We start from the raw sequence: 27,129 nt of genomic DNA on the forward strand, positions 1-27,129 counted from the left end.
TCAATCTTACATATATTTTTAAACACACTGGAAACCTTTAGAGGTTTTTCTTCATCCAAGTCTGACTTTACTGTAAGTCTTTATGTTTTTCTGGCCATGTGTCTTAACTGTTAAAACTGCGGTTATTTAAACTGCCGTTTTTCCAAGATGGCGGGCGTAAGTGTGATTCCAGCTTACTGGATCAGTCTATGCCGACATCCAGCAAAAGCTGTTGGCTTGGAGATGTGGTCACTGCCACTTCCAGCTGTACGTACACACCTTTCAATCGTTAGCAGAGCCTCTTAAAAGAACCTTGTTTTTTTTTTTTAATGCTGAGTAAGCTGCGAGTGTCTGCTTGTCGATAGCAAAACAGAGCCCACCTGAGAAAAATGCTGCTACCAAAATCCCATGCTTTTCTCTGTTCTTTTGTTTCTAAAATTCCTTTAAAGCTTTCGTCGTTCTGCGTGGAAATTTATGATCCCACTCCTGATCACCATTATGTAAAGGGAAACCTTTTCCTTGAGAGAAGCCTTCCCGCCAGCCTGGTTCTAGAGCCGCATCAGTCCCAAATAAACACACAGGAGGCTATATTAATTATGAAGCTGTTGGCCTTGCTTGTTTCTTACTGGCTAGCTCTGACTTAAGTAATTACCGCATAATTGTTAATCTAAGTATTTCTCTTACCTGAGAATAGTTCCGGGCTTCCTACCCCATGGCGTTACATCTTGACTCTCTGTGTTTCTCCTTCCCAGAGTCCTCCTGGACTCCTAGTCCCACCTATCTTGGTTCCCTATTGGCCAACAGTGCTTTATTGACATATACACAGGATTTCCCCAACAGTTTCCAGTTGGCAAACACCTACCCGCCCCCTTCACTGCCTTTCCCAATAAATTCCATGTGGGTTTGTTGAAGTTTGGTCTTTCATGTTTCATCGCCTGTGCCACAGCTGCAACAAAAAAAGAACAACTATTGCACCACTAAATTTTGCAGGCTGGTTGCTCTTGTAGGTCACAGGATTTTTTTTTTTTGCTGGAAAATATTGATGATTACCTTTCTTCTCTGATAGAGTGCAGTGTACCTTTCAGTACCATGAACACTAGACAGTTCTAGTGAAGACTCTAGTTAGGCACCAGCTCAACTTCTTTATGTTACATGATATCCATAAGTGTTGTCTTCAGCAATAGAACCTTACCTTACCATCAAATTGCAGAGGGTAATCAATAGCCTTGGCAGTAATCTATGATGTTTGGGGATTTCCATGGGGCTCCTTTGACCAACAGTTCAACAAGATGTAGTCCATCCTGGCACTGGAGGCTTTGGTTTGTGGCATAAGATGTCTAGTTGAGGTATTTTTGTCTCCTATTATTTAGTGACTCCATTTAGATTCCTTTCATATGTGTATATATTTTAAGAAGCTTCTACAGTAGGTTTCCATATGGTTTTTCAAATGGCCCTCCCCAGATTTTCTTCTTTACCCTTTTATCCCCTATTTAATCATCCTAGTCTGCCCTTTGCCTCTCCATAACAATATATTAAACAGTATTCTTTTTTTTAAAACATACAAAGACATTGACTATTTTATTAGAATAATTTTATTTTATTTTTTAAAGATTTATTTATTTATTATGAATACAACATCCTGCCTCCATGTACGTCTACACATCAGAAGAGGGCACTAGATCTCATTACGGATGGTTGTGAGCCACCATGTGGTTGCTGGGAATTGAACTCAGGACCTCTAGAAGAGCAGTCAGTGCTCTTAATCTCTGAGTCATCTCTCCAGCCCTGGAATACTTTTAAAACTACAGAAAACAGTTTCATTCTCCAAATACACATGTTCTCACATGTCACACAACACAGAGATTTATCTGCAGTTTTGGTCAAATGTGCCCCACGAAACTTTTTGAACCCACAAAAATATTTTATAAATAATTAAACAGTATTCTTAATTGACATTCGAATGTTAGTAAGAAAGATCACTATAGTAAATAAATTGAACATATTTGATCTAAACAGGGAAGAAAAACATCTTTTCTAAGTCTAATGCTATTATAGGAATACTCTCTACATATGGAAGAAAAACAATAGCCTGTATATCTAGTAACCTAAGATCTCTTGTTTTCTCAGTCGCTAGCAAAGGACTAAAATGCATTTTATGTAATTCTTATGTTATAGGTCAGGACAAAATTAAAGCCAAATTCTTCAGAAAGCACAGTGAGTGAAAAGCAGGAAGACACTTCTTTGATGAAGCATCATAATCAAGAAGTCACTGTTTCCTTGGATTCTCATCCTCCCCAGTTCACCAGGCATCAGGAAATCTGGTCTATCCTGGAGAATGTTTGGACTTCAATATATCAGAACAGGTACTAAGTTCTCAAGACATTTTCAACTTTATCATTACAAGTTTGCTTTTCATTGGGCTTACATTATTACCATTTGGGCTATGAATTTATTGTGCTATGGGCTTTTATCAAGTTGACACATTAGAAATGTCTATGCTTAAATAGGGATAACCATCAGAATTACTTGGAAAATTAGGTTTCTATATCTAAACACTATTCCTAGAAATTTGAATTCAGTAGGACAAATCTGAGAATGCATTAAAAAATTCTGTCTAGGCAATTCTGGTATAATCAAGATGAGGAGCATTGCTTGCATAGGTCAACCACTGAATCACTTAAATTGATTCATCATCATAAAGGTTGCAAATCTGTATTTAAAGTGGAAATAAGTTAAAAGTTCCTTGGATTATGGTTTATGAATGATATTTGGGAGCCCATTCCAAATAGAGGGATGCTCTCTCAGCCTGGACACATGGGGAAGGGCCTAGGTCCTGCCCAGGATGAAATGACAGACTTTAGAGATCCCCCCAAAGGAGGGCATCACCCTCCCTGGGGAATGATGTGGGGATTGGGTGGGGCGCTGGGGGATTGGTGGAGGGACAAGGGATGAGGGGTGGGAGAGGGAGCTGGGACTGACATGTGAAACATTCACGTTTCTAATTTAAATAAAACATATATTGAGAAAAAAGAAAAGTAATAAAAGAATACAAGATATGTAAATCAAAGTTAATTAGGAACTTTTGGAGGTGCTAACTTGAATAAATATGCTATTTGAATAAGATCAAGGAATTAAAACATAGAAGGCCAGTATGTTTAAAATAAGAATGTTACCAGGTATGATAATAATATGTGATTATGTTATTTTAAAGCCTGTGTCTATAGTGTCATATGAAGTAATGGTGCATGTGGATTGATTGAACACAAAAGGCAGTATTGATGATTTTAGGGGAAGGTTCATAACATCATCGAATGTCATACTATTCTTTGGTTTTTTTAGATGTATTTGAAAAGGTGATTAATGGAAAAATTAAATCAAATGAAAGAGAAAAAAATAAAAAAAGTTCCTTGAATTAAAGAAAATTCATTGAGAATTTTAAAGTTGGATGAGTATTATTTTTTAAAGGAAAATGCTATTACTTTAGTATATAAACATAAAACACTTTAGAATTAATGAAATGAAGGGATACAGAGATCATTCCTGGGTAATTTTTATTTTATATTTATGTGTATGTGGGCATGGGAGTGTCATAGTGTGGAGGCCAGAGGACATATTACAGAAATGGTTCTTTCCCTCAGCCATGTCGTTCCAGGAATCAAGCTCAGGTCATCAGGCTTAACAGCAAGCATTTTTACCTGTTTAGCCATTTTGTTGTTCCCCTCCCCTTTTACCCAGTATTTGGGACTGCTTGTGTTTTAGACAGGTGTTTTGAATCTGGGCTACATTCTCCTTGAGTAGTTTTTCAAATAGGTACTGTTAGAATAGCTTATATAACTTAAAACCACAATTTTACCTTTTTGGCGTTTTGAGAAAGATTTCTCTGTGTAACAGCTCTGACTGCCCTGGAACTCTCTCTGTAGACCAGGCTGGCCTCGAACTCACAGAGATCCGCTGCCTCTGCCTCCCAAGTGCTGGGATTAAAGGCATTGTGTCACTACCTCCTGGCAATCCTTGACTAAAACATTTTTCAACAAATTTGTGTCCTGCTATTTGGCTTTCTAACTTGTCATACTAAAAAGATAACTGCATCTAGCATGTGAACTAAAGATTATATTACAAGTTCATAATTTTCTTATGAATCAGTTTGTTTTTCTAGTCAGTATATCTTTGGTGTTTTGGCTAATCATATTATTCTGGTTTAAAGAAAAATTACCATGTAATAGGAAGCAGAAATGGCTGCTTTAAAAATAAAACTAACTTATTTGGAAACAAAGGAGTTTATAATATTCATACATTTGTATTGCATGTTAGAGAGCTTCATGCTATTTCTGAATAATAAACTGTATATTTTATTTTTTATATTTTTAGTAAGTGACAGTGTTTATATTGCCTTAACAATACATATTTATTTAGCTGAGTTTTTTGTTTTGTTTTGTTTTAACAAGCCTAGTTGTATACCAGAATTGCAATAGAACTTATTGAATGTAATTCTTTCACTTAAAAGTGCTCATTTGGAAGTCTGGTAAGTCTGTTCTTAGTAACTCACATAAGTTACTTATGGTTAGTGTTGTCAACTTGACAATCTAGAAACATGTGGTGGGGTGGGGAACAGTCCTGTTGAAGATTATCTTGTTTAATTGAGGTGGAAAGACCCACCAACTGTGGGCAGCACCATTCCCTGGCTGGGCCCTGGATGTCTGAACAACTTTACAGTGGATGCAATGTGCTTAGTTGCCTCAAGCTCCTGTGACTCTATACCCACACCATGAACTGACCTTGAATTATGAACTAAAGTAAACCTTTCCCTTAATTTTTGTCAGAGTATTACAACAATGGGAAAATTAACAGACAAGTTCTTAGGCATAACTGTAAATGCCATAATTTTTGTGGCTTACTAATCAGTTTGGAACTGATATCATATCAGGTCAGGTTTTTGTTGTCTGTTTATGAGGAAATTGGATTAGTGCTTTGGACTGCTGATTCAGGTCAAACAATAATCTTTATTTGGGCATGGTGACACAGGCTTGTAATCATAAGGTTCAGGATGGTGAGACAGAATGGTTATAACTTGAAGACCAGCCTGGGCTACATGGGATCCTGTCTGGAAAACAAAAGAAGTTTCCTTCAATTTATCACTCAGGTTTCTGCAGCACTTGTTTAAATGTATTTTTTAGTTTACAGAAAGCTTTGTAATTACGATTTCTTTTTTTTCTTCTCAGTGACTCAGAATTTTATTAATACTATGCAGGCAAAACCAATAAAGAAACTGCTTTTGACAGTTCATAATTTTCTATAACCTGACTTCTTAACCAGTTGAATAGCTTATTTCATAATGCTGAACCTGATGAGTCTGAAAGTAGATTGCAGCTTTTATGGAGCTCTGGTTTGAAATGTTTCTATTTGGAACTGCCTCATTTAGGGTGACTTTATAAGGAGTTATATTAATAATATTTACTTAGTCTATATTTTCATGTTCTACTTTGTGTAAAAATTACTTAAATATATTTTGCTATTTTTGTTTTCTTCTTTCTTTTTTGAGGCACGGTTTCACTAAGTATCCCTGGCTGGTCTGGAAGATCCACTTGTCTCTGCCTTCTGATTACTGGGATTAAAGACATGGGCTACCATCTCAGTGTAGTGTTTTGCTGCTTAAGAATTGTACCACTGTTCCTATGGAACAATAAAGACAATGGCTTTGGGAAAACCATCTAGTCTTTCTGAAACTCAGTTTGTTCATCTTGAAGCAGAATAGGATCATCTGATCTTTAAGGTCTACAGACTCTGAAATTCCATGACTTGAATTTTGGGTTATTTTAACACACTCTGGGTTTTGTTTTTGTTTTTGTTTTTTTGGTTTTTTTTTAGGTAGGGTCTCTCTGTGTACTCTCTGACTGTCCTAGAGTCCTCTGTGTTTGTAGATCAGACTGACCTCAAACTCACAGAGGTCCTCCTACCTCTGCCTCCCTACTGCTGAGATCACAAGTGTGTGCCATGATACTCAGCTGTGGGAGCCACAAGTGACTCAGTTTTCATCTGAAGTCTATTTGGGGTCATTTGAGTTTAAACTTGCTTTAGTCTCTTTGAGAGATGTGAGAATGTTTTGATTAAGCCCGTGGGAAAGAACATATTATCTAACTAAGACATATAAGCTGTTGAATGCCAGCTGAAGGCACATAGAGAATAAAGCTGCTTGCTGCTAGCAGGACTCACATGATAGATATCGAGCCTGCCTGCTTCTTGATTCAAGGACAGTGCAGGGAGGTGGTTAGCTGACTGTGCTGCTGCTCTTTGTTCTGCTCTTTGCTTTTAGTCTGTATATAAGCAGGGTCTGAAATATACTCGGGGCTGCTCAGCATTGACTGGGCAGTCCTACCGACTCTTTCTGTCTTCTTTATTTCTTAGTCCTAGTTCAGGTACCATAGCTGACTTGTTGGAGCTGGCTCAAACACACAACTTTATGTGTTTCTTTAATGCTGCTATCTAAAAGGGTATTGTAGTTAATGTTAATATTTGTAGGTCCAACTTTGCTTCTAGGCATATGTATTATTCCCCAGAGGTACCATAATGAATCATAAACTATATATCTTAAAGTAGCATAAATTTATTTAATAACAGTTATGAAGGCCCATAAGTGGAAAAGCAAAAGACTCGAGGGAGTTCTAAGTGGGAATCTTCTCTGTGTCCTTCTGTCTTCCTCAATCCTTGCCTAGTAAGTGCATCTCTCTCATCTCTGCTTTTGCCTTCATGGAGAGGGTGTGGCCTACTCTAATCCAATCCTCATTTAGCTGAACCATTTGCATTTGCCAAAGCCCTATTTCAAATGAGGTCCATACTTAAGCCCTAGCACAGTGGTTTTCAACCTTCCTAATGCTGCAACCCTTTAATACAGTTTCTCATGTTGTGGTGACCCCGAACCATAAAATTATTTTTGTTGCTACTTCATAACTGTAATTTAGCTACTGTTATGAATTATAATATAAATATTTGCTATTTCTGATGGTCTTAGGTGACCCTTGTCAAAGGGTCATTCAACCCCAAAGGGATCATGACTCACAGGTTGAGAATCACTGCTCTAGTTGAACATCAATTTGGGTAGGACACCATTCAGATATAATACAATGTGTTTTGATTTTTAATATAGTTACTGTTACCTGTAAGTATTTGTTTATATATTTAGAGACAGGGTCTCACTATGTAGCCCTAGCTGGTCTCTGGAACTCACTATGTAGACCAGGCTGGCTTTGAACTCAGAGAGATCTGCCTGCTTCTGCCTTCTAACTGCTAGGATTAAAGGTATACACCACAATACCTAGTCTTATTTTTAGTTTTGGCATAAACATTTAAAAATATTTTAGTATTTTATTAAAAGACATTAAAGGTTTCATTATCTGTTGTAATTTTTAATTCACAATAAATTTCTGAAAGTGGAATTACAAGGATAAACATTCAGTTTCTATTTAATCTGATACCTAATTCTTAATGTTTATGGTCTTGAGTACTGACTGGAATGTATATTAATAGCATTATTTACCCTCCATCTCTGTGGTCTTTTAGAGTGAAATGTATATTCACCCAGCTTTTATGTTAATTTCTTTAAATTAGACCTGTATAGTGTGTGACCTAGACCTTGTGTGGATATTAAACCAGACTTGTCTCATATCACCGTCTTTGATTCCTTACTTAAACAGACACATTACTTGTGTATATCATCAATGAAAATACCTGTAAGTACTAAGTGAGCACATCTTTTCTTTCCATATTTTAGCACAGATGTGTTTCAGACACTAGACTCAAGTTCAACTCTGACCACTTCAAAAATAGCATCATTTGAAGAAGCATTTATATATCTTCAAAAGTTGATGGCAGCTGTGAAGGATATTCTTGAAGGAATTCAAAGGTAAGCATTATATTAAATTTAAAGTTTATAAATTCTGTATTTATCAGCTTAATTTAGTCTTGCTAGGAGTCTTCTAGCAAGTTAGAAACTATTGGCTGTTTTTGAGACAGGGCCTCATTATGCAGCCTTGGATGGTCAGATGTGGACCAGACTGGCTTCAAACTTCCCTTTGCCTCTTGATTGAAGGTGTGCACCACCACTCCTAGCAGATGATTGGTTTTTAGATTTACCTTTCTTCATTTCATATATTCTGTAGGAGAGGAAAGGGGGAGAAGCAAGTCAGTCTTCCATATGGGAAACTTGGTGTTTGAAATATATTCTCATTTTCTCTCTTTGTCCTGTGTGTGTGTGTGTGTGTGTGTGTGTGTGTGTGTGTGTGTGTGTGTGTGTGTGTGTGTGTGTGTGTGAGAGAGAGAGAGAGAGAGAGAGAGAGAGAGAGAGAGAGAGAGAGAGAGAGATGTCCTTGATTGTTTCTTAGTTTTTGAGACAGGGTCTTTCACAGAACCTGGAGATTGTCTTTTGACTAGACTGACTGGCCAGTGAGCTCCAGAATCTGCCTGTTTCTACTCCCTAGCACTGGGGTGGCAGATGTGCACCACAGCCATGTCTGGCTTTTGTGTAGGTGCTGGTAATCTGAACTCAGATCTCAATGTTTGCTTGTGCAGTAAGCTCTTCATCCAAGCTCTTCATCCACTGAGCCAGTTTCCCAGCCCCTGAGGCTGTCTCTTAAGTTTAGATGACTTTGTTTATGTTATTTGGATTTTTTTTATTTAGGTAGAGGAATAAATAATTACTAACATATATATTTGACCGTGTAGGCCTGTGATTTTAAATTTTGATTTTAAAAATTAAACCTGTGCTTGATTTTTAAGAAAAAATGATTATTTATTAGTTGTAAAACACATCTTATGGTTTGGGATTGAAATACCTTTCAAGAGAGTGCACTCGTGTGCGCATGCACTCTCTCTCTCTCTCTCTCTCTCTCTCTCTCTCTCTCTCTCTCTCTCTCTCTCTCTGTCTGTCTCTATCTCTCTCTCTGATGTATTTGCACATTTGTGTAGGAGGCATATCTACCTGTACATGTATGTGGAGGCCAGAGGAGAATGGCATGTGTGTCCTTATTCCCTTAAGACAGAGACTCCTGAAGCTAAGCTAGTGCCAGGCTGGTAGATAGCTCCCCTTCTCTCTACTTCTCATGGCACTGAGGTACCAAGAGCACTATTTCTGTGGTGTTGCAGATTCAAATTCATGTTTGCATGTTTATGCAGCAAGTGCTCCATGCCATTTTGCCCTTGGAGTTGTTTTCTTTCTTTCTTTTCTTTTTTTTTTTTGATTTTGTTTTTGTTTTTTGAGACAGGGTTTCTCTGTATTGTTTTGGAGTCTGTCCTGGAACTCTCTCTGCAGACCAGGCTGGTCTCGAACTCACAGAAATCGGCCTTCCTCTGCATCCCGAGTGCTGGGATTAAAGGCTTGGGCCACCAACATCTGGCGAGTCATTTTCTAAAACAATTGCAAAGCTCTGGGATTTATGTGTTTCTTATGATGTGTGATTTTTATGAAATTTTAAAAAATTGTCTATTAGTCTCTTGATCAATTTTTTCCAGGTTGAGAAATGCACCCACACCACAGTCTTCAACAAATTTTTCTGTGGCTCCTCAGATGTCACTGTGCTTCTTTATCAGGCTTTCCATACACTCTTGGTTCTTTCTGTCACCAAGTGTATCATTTGCTTTGATTAGTACCAGTAATAATATAACCTATTGTTTATAAATGACAAGACATAGTTACTCCACCTTCCATTTCCCATTTTGTATATAACTTTACTTTTTGTAGTTTATTTTATAACAAGCCCCCTAAGAATTTGAATGAGGTAAAAAAGGTAATGACATGTTATTGGCCAATAAGCGGTCAATGAATGTTTAGGTGTTTTGAGACATGGTCTCATGTGACCCAGACATGCCTCAGTCTTACTATGTAGCTAAGGATGACCATGAACTTCTACTCTTCCTGCCTTTATTTTCCAGTGTGGGAATGATAGGTGTGTGTCACCAGGCCCAGTGTATATTATATAAGCATTCTATCAGCTGAGATATGTCTCTAGCACAGTAAATATTAGTGAATGTCTTATAATATTTGTGATTGAGGGAAACTTCTTTGTTATGACAGTCCTTTTGTTAATTTACTGGGGTTTTTTTTTGTCTTTTTTTTTTAGGATTTTGGCTCCTAATAGTAATTACCAAGATGTTGAGACTCTCTATAACTTCCTAATCAAGTATGAGGTATGAAAAATATTTATATATTACTTATATTTATGTATTGTTTAAATATAAATAAATACAGTATTTTCTTCTTTTTTAAAAGATTTATTATTGTTTAAATATAAATAAATACAGTATTTTCTTCTTTTTTTTAAAGATTTATTTGTTTATTATGCATACAGTGTTCTGCCTGCATCTATCCCTGCAGGCCAGAAGAGGGCACCAGATCTTATTTCAGATGGTTGTGAGCCACCATATGTTTGCTGGGAATTGAACGCAAGACCTCTGGAAGAGCAACCAGTGCTCTTAACTACTGAGCCATCTCTCCACACCCCCTGGTATTTTCTTTAAATAAAAAAAAATTTTTGACACATTTTCATGCTGTTTTGTTCAGGCTGGCCTAAAACTTGAAAGTATCATAAAAATTTGCCAGTGACATTTATTTTTGTGCTTGTTTTAAAAAAATATGTATTTAAGATATACAAGATAATGTTTGGCTGAACATTATAGCTCATACCTGTAATCTCAGCGTTCATGAGGCTGAGGCAGAAAAATTGTCATGATGTAGAGACCACCATGGACTACATAGTAAGTACCAGGTTAGCTGGGGATATGAGAGATTTTGTGTCAAAAAGAAAAACAAAAGAGGGGCTCAGCAGTTAACAACACATATTGCTTGTAGGTCAGGCAGGTCAGGCAATTGAGAACTGCCTATAATTCTCCAGTTCCAGGGGTCCAGTGCCCTCTGCTGGCCTCTGTGAGTATTTGTACACACACACACACACACACACACACACACACACACACACACACACACACGCACGCACGCACGCACGCATGCACGCACGCACGCACGCACGCACGCAGTGCATTCATACATGAAGATGTTTAACAGAACAATTTAAAATGCCTCCAAATGAGTAAAGGAAAAATGGAAAAATGTCTTAATAGTTAACTACAGACTTCATGAATTTGTGCTTTAATTTTTATTAGTAAAATTAAGTTAAGCAATTTATAAAGCCTGCTGTATTGTTTAACTTAATGTGGAGTCCTGTTGCCTTTATACCAGATATCTCAGTATATGTGGATGGTTGATTTTAAAAATAAAGGGTAGTTCTAGATACTTTTTAAAATAAAATCTTTTAGAAAATTATTTTATATTCTTAATATATCAGGTTCAAAAGTCAGTTGTTCAGCTGTCTCTCATTTTTTTCTCCCAACCACTAATCAACCAGACTATTCTCCTTCCTCCTATGATCAAACATCTGCAGCCTGTTAACATGGATTGTCTGTTTGGATTGATACTGTGTTGGTCCTGGTGTGTGGGTCAGTTCCAACAAAATCACAGGTCTTTGGGTAAGGGCAAAACATGAACAAAAGAAAAAACTCGGCTTATGATGTTTTAATTCTAAATGTATGTTTAGAAAATTTTTAAATGATTTTTAAAACAAAAATAGGGCTGGGACTAAGTATGGAAGCTCATGCCTGTAATCCCATGTAACAAATTCCAGGACAGCCAGGGATACATGGTGAGTTCTCAGAATAGACATATCAACTAAAAACAAAAGAAATAAACAAAACCCCAAAGCCTAATGAGCTGGAGAGAGATGACTTAGCAGTTAAGAGCCAGTGTGGCTTTTGTAGAGGACCCAAATTTGGACCTATATAGTGGCTCACAGCTGCAACTCTAGTTCTAGGGACTCCAGTACTCTCTTTTGGCCTCTTGAGGGCGCCAGGCATCCACATGATGCACATTCTTGTGCAGAAGCAAAACATTTGTTTACATGATATAAAATAAGTAAGTCTTAAATACAAAAACTACAGAACTGGGAAAGTGGATCAGTGGGTAAAGCACTTGCCATATAAACATGAGGACTGGACCCATGTCAAAGCCAGGTACGCATGGTAGCACTTTTGTAATTCAAGCATGTAACAGTCAGAGATGGAATCTTGGGAGCAAGCTGGCTATCTGGGTTCAAATGAGAGATGCTGCCTCAGTATGTAAGGGGAGCCACTGAGGAGACATTTAACGTTAACCTCTAGCCTTCATACATACGTGCCCACTTGTACACATGCACATAAACCACACACGGTACACATACAAAAAATAATTACTAATCACATAAAATCATGATAAACTAAACACCAATTTCACCAGTCATTAAGTATATGTATTGTTAGAAATTTAATCTATAGACATGTGATCCTCATTTTAGACAAAATACCAGGATTATATTAACTTAAAAGATTATACCTGCCAGGCATTGGTGGCGCACACCTTTACATCCCAGCACTTGGGAGGCAGAGGCAGGCGGATCTCTGTGAGTTCGAGGCCAGCCTGGTCTACAAAGTGAGTTCCAGGACAGCCTCCAAAGCTACAGAGAAACCCTGTCTCGAAAAACCAAAAAAAAAAAAAAAAAAAAAAAAAAAGATTATACCTATCTCCCTCTCTCAAATATTTTGGCAGGGCTTTATTTATGCATGGAAGGCAAGCATTTAACCAGTAAGCTATACTCCCAGCCCTAAAATAGTTGTATTTAAAAAATTTATATACTTAGAGTAAGTGAAGCATTTCTTCATAAATATGGGTAGTTTCTTATGAAAAAGTTGAAAAAAGTTATGAAATTTTTCATATAAGCCTGACCTCTATAGATCATTTTTATAAGAATCTTTTTTTTTTTCGGTTTTTCGAGACAGGGTTTCTCTGTATTGTTTTGGAGGCTGTCCTGGACCTCACTCTGTAGACCAGGCTGGCCTCGAACTCACAGAGATCCACCTGCCTCTGCCTCCCGAGTGCTGGGATTAAAGGCATGTGCCACCAACGCCTGGTTTTTATAAGAATCTTTACAGTGATAGTGATTGAATCAGGGTAGGGATATTTTTCCCCACCAAAAAACATGAACTAGCTAGTAAAACTTGGGTTTCTTTTATAGTACTAGATATTGTGTTCTTGGTCTCACACTCTACAGTGAGCTGTGTCTGAAGCTGTTTACATACTTTTGAAAATAATTGAATTGAAGATAGTTTCATTGAGTTTTTCTCCACTAGTCCAAATTTCTGGAAATTTAATTAGTACTGTTTTATTTGTTGATTTATCTGATTAAAAAAAGAGAGAGAATTTGCCACCCACTGAGGTGACCCTTGATGGTGGGCAATGTACTGAAGAGGACGAGGCAGGAGGATTATACATTAAAAATGAAATTCTGAGGGCTGGGATGCACCTCATTGGCTGTACTTGGCTAGTAAGGCCCTGGGTTCAGTCTCTAGCACCAAAAACAAGAATACACTTACATAAAATTTCCCTCACAAATTTCAAGGTTCTTTCTTGTACATAACTATAACATTGTCTGCATTGGTAGTAGTGAGCGTCAAGAGATAAAAGATTAGGCCAGCTTGCTGTGCTAACTTGGTAATGTGAGTTCCAGGGATCTCAAAAGGAGAGAACTGACTCTTAAATTGTCTTCTCACCTGACACTTACCCACACACTAACGACAAAATAAAATTTCAAAAAGAAGATAACTTCATTTTGTTTTTCAGGTGTGCAACAGTTTGAATGATGGACTTTTATATTTATGGTTTTATGAATTATGTCTTTGGTTAACACTTTTTAAAATAAAGGCTTTTAGGAAATGTCAATGGGCTAGAGTGTAGCTCTGGGACAGAGCATTTGCTTAACATGCATAAAGTTCTGAGTTTAATTCCTAGAACTGTAAGGAAGGGGGAAGAAAGGAAAAAAGGGAATAATGAGTGAATGTGGGGAAGGAAAGATTCCATCACATTCAGGTTCATCTTGTTTCTACTATTTCTATTCTGAGAATAGATTAAGTTGTAATAATAGGACCAAAGTGTGAACATACTTCAGTATTAACAAACTTCTTCCTATTACTGTTTTAGTTGTCTTTTAGGGAGTGACAGAAGATATGAGAGTCTGCTCTCAGAATAGACCGCATTCTAATTGTGCTTTCTTTGCTCATTTAATTTAACATATCTCCTTAATAATTGTTTTTTGACTCTTTTTCAGGTAAACAAAAGTGTCAGATTTACTCCCCAGGAACTTTATGATTGTGTTTCTCAGACTGAGTATCGGTAAGCACATCTATATGTAGATAAGGAGACATCTAAAACAAACTTTTACCCTGTTTGCTATCACTGTGAGAGGGTGAAGCCATTTTTTTATGGTGTATGTGTGTGTGTGTGTGTGTGTGTGTGTGTGTGTGTGTGTGTGTGTGTGTGTGTGTAACATGAATGTGTAAGGTCGTAGAGGCCAGCAGGAGATCAACTGTCTTCAATCACTCTCCACCTTACTTCTGAGATGGTGTCTGGCCAGTGAGCTCTGCGGATCTGCCTGTCTCTGCCTCTATAGTCTGAGGATTATATAGGCAGATGCTGATGTGCTGGCTTTTCACATGGAAGCTGGGAATCTACATTCAGGTCCTCATGTTTTCATGGCAAGCACAATCCTGAACAAGCACAATCTTGTCTCCCAGAAGAACCCTTTTACGATTTTTTTAACCTTTATTGATACAAAATATTCCATATATGTGGAAAGCATGTGTTAATTTATCATCAATATACTTTAAAGTGAATTTCAAATGTTTGACCTCAAGATTCTTACATGTGTGCATGTATTTACTCTGAGACAGGGCCTTGATCTATTGCACAAACTAGTTTTGAACTTGTGAGAGCCTCCAAGTCCTGTTATCCCAACCTCCCTAGAAGCTGGAACTGTGGACATAGACCACCATCTGTTTTCATGGATTATTTTGTTCATGTGAGCCATATCTATCTGTTCTGTGAACTTAGAACTTTAAAGTGTTAGGTAGGTGTGGTGAATACCTGTAATCTCAGATGCTTGGAATGCTGAAATGTGAAGATCACATATTTAAGCCAGTACGGCAACTTAATAAGACTATTAGAGGAAGATAGTGGAAATAGCTTTCATTTTAGCTTGTACTCAGATATAAATGGCTTTTATAGGCCCCAGGGAAGAACCTTCTTGCAGTTAGGAAGTATCCAAAAATGTAATGAGCTGCTTCTCATGTTTGTGAGTGTCCCATTACCAAGAGGTGAGTGCTCAAGGGAGATGACTCAGTCGAGATGCTGGAGAATGGAATTCAGAGGCTGGTTATCTGTCCAACAGGTGACCACACAACTGCACCGAGCAGCCTCCTGCACTGACAGCTTGCTGCAGGAAATAACTGAGTGGTTGTTGCCAGAACACTGACTCACAGGAAGGGAAGGAGTTCGGCACCACTAGGCTAAAGAGGAGAGGGGGACGCCCCTCCTAACTCTGAGGGTAGGAAGGGGAAGGAAAAGGAAGGTACAGAAATAGATTTGGTTATTGAAAGATACACTCATTTGCTTTCAAATGTAGAATAAATGACCAAAGGTAGGAATATGGACCTGCCCTTTTTGTTTTATTTTAGAATTTATAAGAATACATTTTCATTTTCATCTTGGCTATTTTGAACCTTGTGCAAGGCTTTTCTGAAAATATTTTCTTTTTTTGAGTAGTTCTGAAGAACTGGCAGCAAAAATCACAGTCATTTGAAGTATAGGAAGTAGACCTAGGATAACTCAAAGCCAACATTTTTTAAAGTAATACTATTATTAATTCTTTAAGAATTTCATATAGTGTATTTTAATCATATTCACCCCTCCCATCTTCTTACCTGCCCAACTTCATGTGTTTCTCTTTCCCTCTCCCTCTCTTCCTCCTCCCATCAAGTCCAGTATGTATTGGACAACCACTCTTTTGAGTGTGGGACCTACCATAGAATGTAGAGGTCACACTGTTAGAGAAATACTGGCTTTGTCTTTACTGACAACTATCAAATGCCAACAACACTGCATGGAAGGGTGAGACTATGTGCCCATACCTCCTTCCCTGCATACTTTGATTTTGTCTGGCTTGAACTTGTACAAGTCTTGTCTATGCTGTCACAATCTCTGAATTTGTATGTGCATGTGCCCTGTTATTATGTATAGAAAACACCATTTCTTTCTACTGTCTCTGCCTTTTACAATCCTCCCATTCTCTTCCTCAAAGATCCATGAGCTTTAAAGGGGAGAGGGTGATATAGATGTTCCCTTTAGGGCTGAGTACCTCCCAAGTCTTTTATTCTCTCCATCTTGACCATTGTGGTTCTCTGTGTTGATCAACATCTTCTGTAGTAAGAATCTTCTCTGATGGAGGTTGAAACAAAGATTTATCTGTAGTATATCAGTAAGTCATTAGGAGCCATTTTAATGCTGTATCCATTTAGCAGAATTGCTAATAGTTTTACTACAATGACCTATGGCCTATCAAGCCACAGGCTCTTGGCCTCATTAACAGTGCCAGGCATGGATCCATCTTCTGGAACAGGCCTTAAATACAGCCAGAATTTGGTTGGTTACCCCCATAACATTCATGCCACTATTGTACCAGTGGGCATATCTTGCCAGGCAAGTCATTATTGTAGCTCAAAAGACTCAGGGCTGAGTGAAATTGATAATTCCTTTTTTCCTCTGGAATCGTGTCTAGCACCTTCCAGCTCTGTAAAAGCCAACCAGTTAGATGAAGCTTCCAGGTCAGCACCCACTTGATCTCTCCATGTTTATGACTCAATTATGTAGTGTTTCCAGCAATAGGATCTTACTGTCAAATTCTGGAGGGCAATCAAGAACAGTGCCAGTAGACTATAATGTCTGGGAGTCTATTGGATCCCATTGGCCAACAACTTAAAAAGAAGTAATCTATTCCTAGTAGTGAGTTTTTATTTGATAGTGCAGGGTATCCAGTTTGGGTGTTATACTCTCATTATCAGGATAACTCCACTGAAATTCCTTTTACATGTATATATGTGTGTGTAACTTAGGAAGCTTCCAATGTAGTAGGTTTCCATATGGCTTTTTTTTTTTTAATTGGCTTTTCAAGGCAGGGTTGTTTTGGAGGCTGTCCTGGAACTCTCATTATAGATGGTTGTGAGCTGCCCTGTGGTTGCTGGGAATTTAGCTCAAGGACCTCTGGAAGAGCAGTTAGTGAGTGCTCTTAACCTCTGAACCATCTCTTCAGTCCTCTCATCTCAGGTGTTTTGTTTTGTTTTATTTTAAGTAAATTAGAGCTGGAAAGATGGCTCAGCAATTGAGTACTCATTGCTCTTTTAGAGGACCTGATTTTCATTTCCAGAACTTAAGTTGGGTGGCTTACAACCACCTGTTAACTCCATCAGTATCCGCCTCTGGCCCTTGGGCTTCCACATGAATAAAAATATATACACATATAGCAGGGTTTTTTTCTTTTGGGCCCCCAACTAGCTCCCAAATCATGACATGGAGACTTCTTATTGGTTATGAGTGCTCAGCCTATCTTATGCTTGTCCCACCAGCTCTTATAACTGAACCTTCATCTACATTTTGTCTTGGGGCTTTTTACCTTTCCTTCTTCCTCCCTCCCTCCCTCCCTCCCTCCCTCCCTCCCTCCCTCCCACCCACCCTCTCACCTTCCTTCCTTCCTTCCTTCCTTCCTTCCTTCCTTCCTTCCTTCCTTCCTTCCTTCCTTCCTATCTTACTTTCACCACTTCTTGTGTCTGGCTAGCTGGCAACTGTCTGGCTTCTTACCCCCATTCTTTCCTCCTCCTCCAACTTATTTATTCTCTCTGCCTGCCCACCCTGCCTATCCTTTCTCTGCCTAGCTAATGGTGATTCAGCTCTATTAGACCAAGCAGGTGCCTCAGGCAGGCAAGGTGAAACAGCAACACATCTTTACAATTAAATAATTAAATAAATGCAGCAGAAACAAATGTAACACATCTTTGCCTAGTTAAACAAATATTCCACAACACATGTAAGTAAAAATAAATCTTGTTTTAAAGTAGTAATTAAAAAAATTGTGATGTAGGCATGAAGTGTATTAGGCATGACTTCCTGTTTTCACACATTTTTTTGTTTGTTTGTTTATTTTAAGACAGGATCTCATTATGTAGCCTTTGCTGGCCTAGAACTCACTAAAACCAGACTGGCCTCAAAGTCAAATAGATCCACTGGTCTCTGCCTCTGCCTCTCAAGTGCTGGGATTAAAAAGGTGTGTGGCACCACTCCCAACATATCCTACCTTTGGTTTAGAGTTATAAATATCATTTATTTGCTAGTTGCCTTACACCTGTGGTTTTATTATTTGGGATGAGGTAATATGTTGGTCAGAGCACAGTTTGCTTAGAGTTGGTTCTCTCTTAATACCATGTGGGTTCTAGAGACCATTCAGGTCATCAGGCTTAGCAGCCAAGACCTTTACCCACAGAGCATTCATGCTGGCCCACCACCAGCCTTTTTAAGAGTGGTAGCATGGCACCTCACCTTTTCTCAAGTGTCTGTTCCTACAGGAAGTGAGCTCTACAGTTCACCTTTCTTTAACTCTCCACCTGAAGTAGATAGAGTGTAACCATCTGTCCTACAGTGTCATTTACTCCCAGATGACATTTAAATACAAGCAAGGAGAGATCCTTCAGAGAGTAAGGTAGATAATTAGGCTGTTCAGCCCATAGTATTCTACTTAAACATTCAACTTTGCTTATTTACAGAGGTTTGTCATGGGAACTCTTATTTTTGAATTCTAGGAATTACAGCTAGAAGTCTTCTCAGGTATTTAAGAAACTGTGCTCTTTGCTAAGAAGAGCATTTTCTCTGAAATTGTCACATCACATTAAGAATATTGGCTGGTAGAACACTTGCCTCACATGCATAAAGTCTAGGCTTAATCGTCAGTACTGTCAAGTAAAAAGAATTTCTAATATATCTAAAGGAAATGGACATAATCTATTTAAAAGATTTCTGCACTTTCATGTTCAGTGTAACATCAGTTACAGTAGCCAAGATAGGAAATCAATCTGAATGCCTACCAGCTAATGAACAGATAAAGGAAAATGATCTGCAGAATACTGTTTTGCCTTTGAAAAGAAGGAAGTCCTATTGTTGGAGACATATGGATGAACCTGGGCACCATTATGTTAAGTGTCTTATAATAGCAGAAAAACAAACACTGTATGAGCTTGCTTTGTGTAGAATCAACATAGTGGATTCCAGAAATAGGCGGATTGGTGGTCACCAGGATAGTGGTTGTAAGATTTGGTGGTTGTTAATTAAAGGACACAAAATTTCAGTTATGAGTAGTCGTTCAAGAGATTTTGGGGACATGATATATATTAAATACCTCAACCAAGCCAATTCCATAATGTATACTTCAAGCCATACTATATACAGTAAATATCTACAGTTCTTATTTTTGATATGTTTTTTTCTTTTGAGATAGGAGCTCATTTTTGTATGGGAGATAGGCCTTGAATTTGAGGATTTTCCTGCTTTAGCCTTTCGTTAGCCACCACACCCCGCTATATAAATATAACTATTTGTTTTTAATCTGAGAAGTGTGTGTGTGTGTGTGTGTGTGTGTGTGTATACCACAACATAATGTGAAGGTAGAGGACAATTTGGATAATCACTTGTTTCCTTTTACTATGAGTCCAAGGATCAAATGTAGGGGGTGGGCTGGAGAGATGGCACAGGGATTAAGAGGTTCATATTGCTTTTGGAAAGGACTAGAGTTCAGTTGCCAGCTCTCAATTTGGGCAGCTGACAACCACCTGTAACTCCACCCCCGGGGGTTTTACACATTCTTCTGACTTCTGTGGGCACTACATTCATATGGATAAGCCCACACATAGACATACATGTATATATACAATTATGAATAAATATTTGTTGATACAGGATGTGTAGCTCTGGCTATACTGGAACTCTCACTACATAGACCAGGTTGTCTAGAATTCAGATACCTGCCTGCCTCTGCCTCTGGAGTCCTGGGATTTTTGACTATTCTCTGTGATTTACCCCCTTTTTCCCCCTAGGGAAAAATTAACAATTGGATGCCGCCAACTGATTGAGATGGAGTATACCATGCAGCAGTGCAATGCATCTGTCTATATGGAGGCCAAAAACAGAGGATGGTGTGAAGACATGTTCAACAACAGGACTTAAGTTCTTGGGAAGAATGGCACCTATCATCATGAGTAACACAGTAACTTTCAAACTGGTTGCTTTTTTTTTTTTAACTAAACCTAGAATAATTATCAAAAACAATCTTTCATAGATAAAAAAATGTTTTATTGATAATCTCATTGATTCAGCTGTAGGATAAACTGTAGACTCAGCTCTTCTGAAGTTGCCAATACTTCCTACCTCTAAAGAGAAGAGAGCCATTGTCTTAGTGTTTCTGAGGCAGGAATCACTGTGACATGATGGCAGCCCACAGCCTTAGCATCTCTCCTCTGAATGTGGGCATATGACCAGACACTGCCAAGCCCTAAGACTTAAGACATGACCATGCTACCACATTCCATTAATGGGCTGCTTTCATGAACAAACCGTCATTTTTGTAAAACTGGTGGGAAAAACCACCACCACCTTCAGGGATATAAAGCAGCATTTTGATCTAGCACCTTCTTCTCTGTAGCTGCTTTGGGAGTTGTGTCATTTTTCTGTGCATTTCCAGTGTGGAAGAACCCCTCTGCGGATTCCCCTTCATATGAAGCAGTGTGGATTTGAGGAATTAATTACATGGCAGTAGCTGCTGTTTGCCTCTACCTAAAACTCAAGTGTTTAATTGACTTAGTTACACATTAAGTTGGAAATCCTTGTTTACTGGAGTGTATTAAGCTTTTGTTAATATATTAGGGTAAATCAGATTTGATATTCTATAATAAATGTTTATTTTTAAATAGCAATAAATAACTTATTTTAGTAATATTTGCTTTTCAGTTTACTTGCAAATACTTTCTGAAATGAGTATAAGGTATGATTATAAAAGTGAGTCTTTCCATTAACAAGAATTGATTCTGGATGTGCAGTAGTACTTGGTGCAGGATCTGCTCAGCTGCTCAGTTGTATGTTTGCAAGGCGCAAAAACCCACATGTTAAAGTATGTAGACAAATTGAGTGTCCCAGCAAGACCATGAGCCTCTAGATTACTAAAAGCTTCATCATATCAGGAAATCTTCCTCCTTCTTGGGTTTTTTTTTTTTTTTCGTTTTTTGAGACAGGGTTCTCTGTATTGTTTTGGAGACTGTCCTGGGACTAGCTCTATAGACCAGGCTGGCCTTGAACTCACAGAGATCTGCCTACCCCTGCCTCTGGAGTGCTGGGATTAAAGGCATGCGCCACCAACACCTGGCTTTCCTTCTTGGTTTTTAAGACTACAGTGTTGCTACATATCCCTGGTTAGCCTGATAGATCGGTTTGACATGGAACTTGTGACAGTTTTCCTGCTTTGGTCTCCACAAGACTAGCATTATAGGCATACCGTGTTGACTTCAGGATCATGCTTGCCCATGAAAGCATGAGGACCTGAATGCTGATTCCCAGCTTCCACATGAAAAGCCAGCACATCAGCATCTGCCTATAATCTTCAGGCTATAGAGGCAGAGACAGGCAGATCTGCAGAGCTCACTGGCCAGACACCATCTCAGAAGTAAGGTAGAGAGTGAATGAGTCACTTCCTGAGAAAGGTTCCCTCAATAAACCTTAACCTCACTGACTCAGCTAGACTGTCTGTCCAGCAAGCCTCAGGATTCTTCTGTCTGATGCTCCTGCACTAACATTACAGGTATGCACCGTTACTAGTTTTCTCACCGGGATGCAGGGTATCACACTCTTTTTATTGCAGTACATAAGGTGTTAAATCCTTTAGGAAAGACAACATTTGAGGGTGCTTTGACTCCAGAAGAATGTCTTTATGAGGTACATTCCAAGATTTAATAGAGGTGCAATGACTTATTAAGTGGCTTATTACCCATAGAGCATACCACAATACCACAGAGCTTCCAAAACTTAGTCAATTTGTCAACACTGACTACAACTGGTCATACTGAATTAAACATAGGATAGGGTTGTTCCCTCTTGCATGGAGGTTTAGACACTTTAGTGGGTTGATTAGGAAAAGATCCTAAGAGCAATAAAAACAAAGGGTGGCCAGCTTGTCTAGTCTCTGGATTGCAAGTACATACAGATTTGTTTGAAGACTCGGTAGAGAAGGATATTCATCCCAGCCTATCATGATGATTCAAGGCTGAAAAGCACTCCACCAGACAGGTGGACCAGGAAGTTGTCCAATCAGGAGTGTCAACACTATGACCTGGGCTGAGTTGACCAAAACAATACATAAACAGGAATTGACTCAAGAAAGCTGTTCCATTCATAATATTGAGAAAGCATTGCTCAGGTCTGCCTTGTGATGGTTTTCTCTGTAACCAGCAAAGACTTACAATGTCAAGGTGAAACAGCTATCTGTGAAGTTCCAATCTGCAGTGACAATTGTCCAAGTCTTGTGCAAGTCTTAGTGAAGTGTTATATACTTCAGTTCTTTACAGTTTTCCTTGCCCTCCCCCCAAATAGTGCCAAGGACCTACCAAACCAGAATATCCTCTCCTAGGAAGGAAATGGATCTGTTTTTTGTAAAATTAGGTTGGAAAATTCATAAAATAGGACCAAATATCTAAACACGGAATTTTCAAAAATATTTATATTTGTGTATATAATAATTATTTTGCCTGTATCTATGTGTGTGTGTGCCAGGTATGTGTCTGGTGCCCATAGAAATCAGAAGATGGCAGTGTATACCCTGGAACTGTACTTGAAGTTGTGAGCCAACATGTGGGTACTGGGAATCAAACCTGGGTCCTCTATAAAAGCAGTAGGTGCTCTTAATCTCTGAGCCGTCCCTCCAGTTTAGAATTTTATTTGAGGCAGGGTTAGGTGTTTGGTAAAAGCTCTCCACGCCAATTTGAGAACCAGAGTATTATACCTAGTACCCAACTGAGAAAGCCAGTAATCCCAGGACAGGGGAAGCAGACAAGAGAATCCCTGAGGCATGCAGGACAATCTAGCTGAGTCAGTGAGGTTAAGATTCACTGGGGGAAGGGGGGCTGGAGAAATGGCTCAGAAGATAAGAGCACTGGTTGCTTTTCCAGAGGTCCTGAGTTCAATTCCCAGAAACCACATGGTGACTCAAATACATCCATAATGAGATCTGGTATCCTCTTCTGGCCTGCAGCCATGCCTGCAGGCATACATGCAGGCAAAACATTTTATCTATAATAAATAAAAAAAATGTTAAAAAAAAGATTTACTGAGGGACCTTATCTTAGGAAGTGGCAGGAATACAGTCCATGTCGACCCTTGTTCTACACACACATCCATGGAGGCCAGGTGTGGTGGCTCACCTGTAATCCAGGTATTGAGAAGGAAAGGGTAAGAAGATTTTCCACAAGTTTGAGACCAGCTTAGTCTACATAGTTATTTCCAGAGACTAACCACAGCTATAAATCAAGACTGATGGCTCACCTTTAACATCACCTTTAACCTTTAACATCAGCTCCAGGGCATTGAACCCCACTTTTAGCTTCTGACTGGTGTGCACCTGGTACACAGGCATACAGACAGACAAAACATTTCCATGCATAAAACAAAAACAAGCCGGGCATTGGTGGTGCACGCCTTTAACCCCAGCACCGGGGAGGCAGAGGCAAGTGGATATCTGTGAGTTTGAGGACAGCCTGGTCTACAGAGCGAGTTCCAGGACAGCCTCTAAAACAATACAGAGAAACCCTGTCTCGAAAAACCAAAAAACAAACAAAAAAAAAAAAAACTGAAAAACAAAACCACAAAAATATCCATAAAGCTGTGTGTGTGGCACAACTAATTCCAGCACTCAGGAGGCTGATGCAGGATTGCTGTTAGTTCAAGGCTAGTTTGGGCTACATGAAAGGCACTCAAATCTTAACTACTGCTTCCTTCCTCCCTCTCCACCTGCCTTGGATTACAGGATTGTGGCACCATACCGGGTTTGTCGTCTCCAAACCTACAGAGAAACCCTGTCTTGAAAAACAAAACCAAAAACCTATACTTTAGTCCCACAATATCAGGTTTTTTGTTTTTGTTTTTTGTTTTGTTTTGAGACAGGGTTTCTCTGTACTGCTCTAGAGGTTGTCCTGGAACTCGCTCTGTAGACCAGTCTGGCCTCGAACTCACATAGATCCACCTGTCTCTGCCTCCCAAGTGCTGGGATTAAAGACATGAGCCACCGATGCCCGGCAATCACAATTTCAGTTTTAACATTATTTTTTGAATTTCAATCTCTTCAACCTCTATAACTCAACTGTAAACTAATAATGTGAGCTAAACTATCAACTCAGTACAGATGCCTCCAAGGTGAGAGTAACTAATTCCCTAGTGAGGTAAAGTATAGATTTGTCCTACTTGAACCTCTTTATTAGGTTAAGCTGGGTAAAAAAGTCCTTTGTAGAATTGTGTGCTTTATTGAATATGTAGTCATGTGATTACCAGTTCTTTCATGTCAGAAGCCCCATCCATCACCCCTATAGATTCTTGAGATCTTTTGTGGTTAACTCCCATCCCTACCTTTGGGTTTATGCCAGATGTTTGCTATTTCTTCTGTTCTGCCTTTTCCAGAATGCCACAGAATTGGTATTATGCTTTCTACTTGTGTATGCGGTATGCCCATGTGAAAGCTAAAGTTTCGTATGGGGATATTTTCCTCATTTGTTTCTCTGCCTTACTTAAAATATGAAAATCAGTTAACCTGGGAGATGGCCACAGCATCCAGGATGTTCCAACAGGTGTGGGACTTTTAGAACATCTGTGGTCAGGCCCTCCTGTGTCTAAACAGATTAAGCAGGGTCAATAGAAAGCAAGTCGCGGTGTCTGCATTGAGTGTTCCATCAAAGTGAAAAGCCTGAATGACATCACAGCAAAGGAAAAGTTTCCCTACCTGCCAACCTTGTGAATTTACTTGCTGAAAATGGTCGCCTAAGCAATGCCCAAGAAATCATTTCTTCTTTTTCCACAATCATGAGTGTTCATTGTGAAGTACCTTGTACAGTGACCACTGAATCTAGTTGAAGACTGTCCTCAAGAGCTTTCCCAAGTCAAGGCCAAGCACAGAAATTGGAGTTAAGAGTGTTTTGCCAAAGATGGGCCGAATGATTGTATTTGGGGGAAAACTAGGTTGATATGTCTACATAAGCCAAGATTAAGAAGCTCAGTCAGTCTATGCTAGATGCTCTCAAAGGTTCATTCTGCCGCCATTGATGGAAGTTCTTACACTTTGATCAACAGTCATAAGCTTCCTGAATAGACAGCATTAAATTTATTGTCCTTTAAAAGTAGTCATTTACTAGTTTCAAGGCTAAAAGCCCTTTGGGCTGGAGAAGGGGACTCATCACAAATTTGCATGTTGTCATTTTATAGGGCCATGGTAATCTATGTATGGCTCCAATTTTAGTATGTGTTGTCAAAGCAGGGGCAGAGTTTTACTTCTCAATGCTTATAATCTGTCAGTGCCTGCAGTAAACCATTAGCTAGTTGGTAGGCTACTGTGGCTTTCAGGTTGGGGAACTCTAATGTTATATAGTTTTGAGTGTGAATGAACCTAATTTTACTTTTATAAATAGCCACCAATGCTTTATCCCAGTGTTACTGAAGTGCACTTTTCTTTTTTTCCGAGACAGGGTTTCTTTGTGTAGCTTTGGAGTCTGTCCTGGAACTCACTCTAGACCAGGCTGGTCTCAAACTCTCAGAGATATCAACCTCTGCCTCCCAAGTGCTGGTACTAAAGGCATGCACCATCACAGCTCAGCAAATGCACTTTTTAAAGTGCCTACACTTTCTTTGTATTCTAACAATGTTGGTATTTATTTACTTTGGTTTTTTTGTTTGTTTGTTTTGAGACAGGTTTTCTCTGTGTAGTTGTGTAGTTTTGGAGCCTGTCCTGGAACTTGCTCTGTAGACCATGCCAACAACTTTGATATTTTAATACATCTGTATCATTATCAGTAAGGATAGATTTTAGCAGTGGAGTTCAGGGTCACAGGCAGAATATTTGTCCCAGCCTGAGACCCTTAACAATCTCGAGTACTGGCAAAATGTAGGATTTTGTTTACCTTAAATTCTATGCAACCCTGGAATTCACTATGTATATAATAGGCTGCCTCTGCCTCTCAGTGCTGGAAATAAAGGTTCAAGCCACAGTAAATCAATTATTTTCCTGGCCACTGTGCAGATACTTTCCACTGTACCATTTTAACTTCTGATCAAACTTTATCCCACTCACACTGAACTCGCTAAGGGTAGATTTGTTGTTCTGATTTTCCTATTGTGATTCACTTACTCACTATATATGCCTTGTTCCCCTTCTTGTATGTTACCACTCAGATCCTTCTCAGTGAATGTATGTTAAAACTCACCTAGCTCCTTCAGATATTTTTGTTGTTGAAGAAAGACAAACAAAAAAGGAAAGAAGGAATACTACAGAGACTTTGCTGTGACTCAGGTGCTTGAGGCAACCCTGCAACTACGGGATTGTTCAACATGGACCCTTTATCCTCTGCCTCCTTCTAGAGATGTTAAAGGTTAGATTAAAAACACTTGATTAGTTAATAAGGACTCTTGCATTCTACTACATCCTTCCCTAAGATTATCTTTTAGAGAACCATAAAACACTGAGCAATGACAAGCTACTGTAAACATCAGAACACTTACATTAAGTCATAATAAACAAAAATTTAGTTGGGTGTGGGGACTGCATGCCCTCAATTCTAATATTTGGGAAGCAGCAACAGGAGAATCTGTTAGAGCCAGTATGGTCTACATAGAAAGTTCCAGGCCAGCTAGTGCTACATTCTGAAATCCCTGTCTTTAAAAAAGATAGAAAACCCATGCCTTGAGTACAGGAAAATTTAAAGTTTTCTCACTACATTTTACGTACAATTGGTCAAAAAGTATAGAATGGGGTTGGAGATGGGGCCAGTTCTCAATACCCATATGGCGACTCACAACCATCCCTTTATAATTCTAGTTCCAGGTGATAGGACACCCTTTTGACCTCTGTGGGTACTGCACACACTCATACACATAAAAAATACACCTTAAAAAGTAAAATGGAA

The 27,129-nt window shown here is 38.8% G+C and overlaps 1 protein-coding gene across 4 annotated transcripts in view; it reads left to right on the forward strand.

Annotated features, from left to right (window-relative positions):
- Swt1 (SWT1 RNA endoribonuclease homolog) overlaps window positions 1-27,129 on the forward strand; it is an 81,603-nt gene that overhangs the window by 41,442 nt on the left and 13,032 nt on the right. For 3 of the 4 annotated variants that reach the window (XM_040737688.1, XM_040737690.1, XM_040737689.1), the window contains 5 exons: window positions 2,155-2,342; window positions 7,745-7,876; window positions 10,089-10,155; window positions 14,157-14,221; window positions 20,020-20,915. In XM_040737688.1, coding sequence (XP_040593622.1) covers window positions 2,155-2,342; window positions 7,745-7,876; window positions 10,089-10,155; window positions 14,157-14,221; window positions 20,020-20,149 — 582 coding nt within the window. In that variant the 3' untranslated portion in view covers window positions 20,150-20,915. Of the gene's footprint in view, window positions 1-2,154; window positions 2,343-7,744; window positions 7,877-10,088; window positions 10,156-14,156; window positions 14,222-20,019; window positions 20,916-26,398; window positions 26,596-27,129 lie in introns of those variants that run through there. The other variant, XR_005873819.1, reaches the window with a different exon arrangement.

The sequence above is a fragment of the Mesocricetus auratus genome, unplaced genomic scaffold (genome assembly GCF_017639785.1).
Source record: "Mesocricetus auratus isolate SY011 unplaced genomic scaffold, BCM_Maur_2.0 Super-Scaffold_100676, whole genome shotgun sequence".
NCBI classification, from domain to species: domain Eukaryota; kingdom Metazoa; phylum Chordata; class Mammalia; order Rodentia; family Cricetidae; genus Mesocricetus; species Mesocricetus auratus.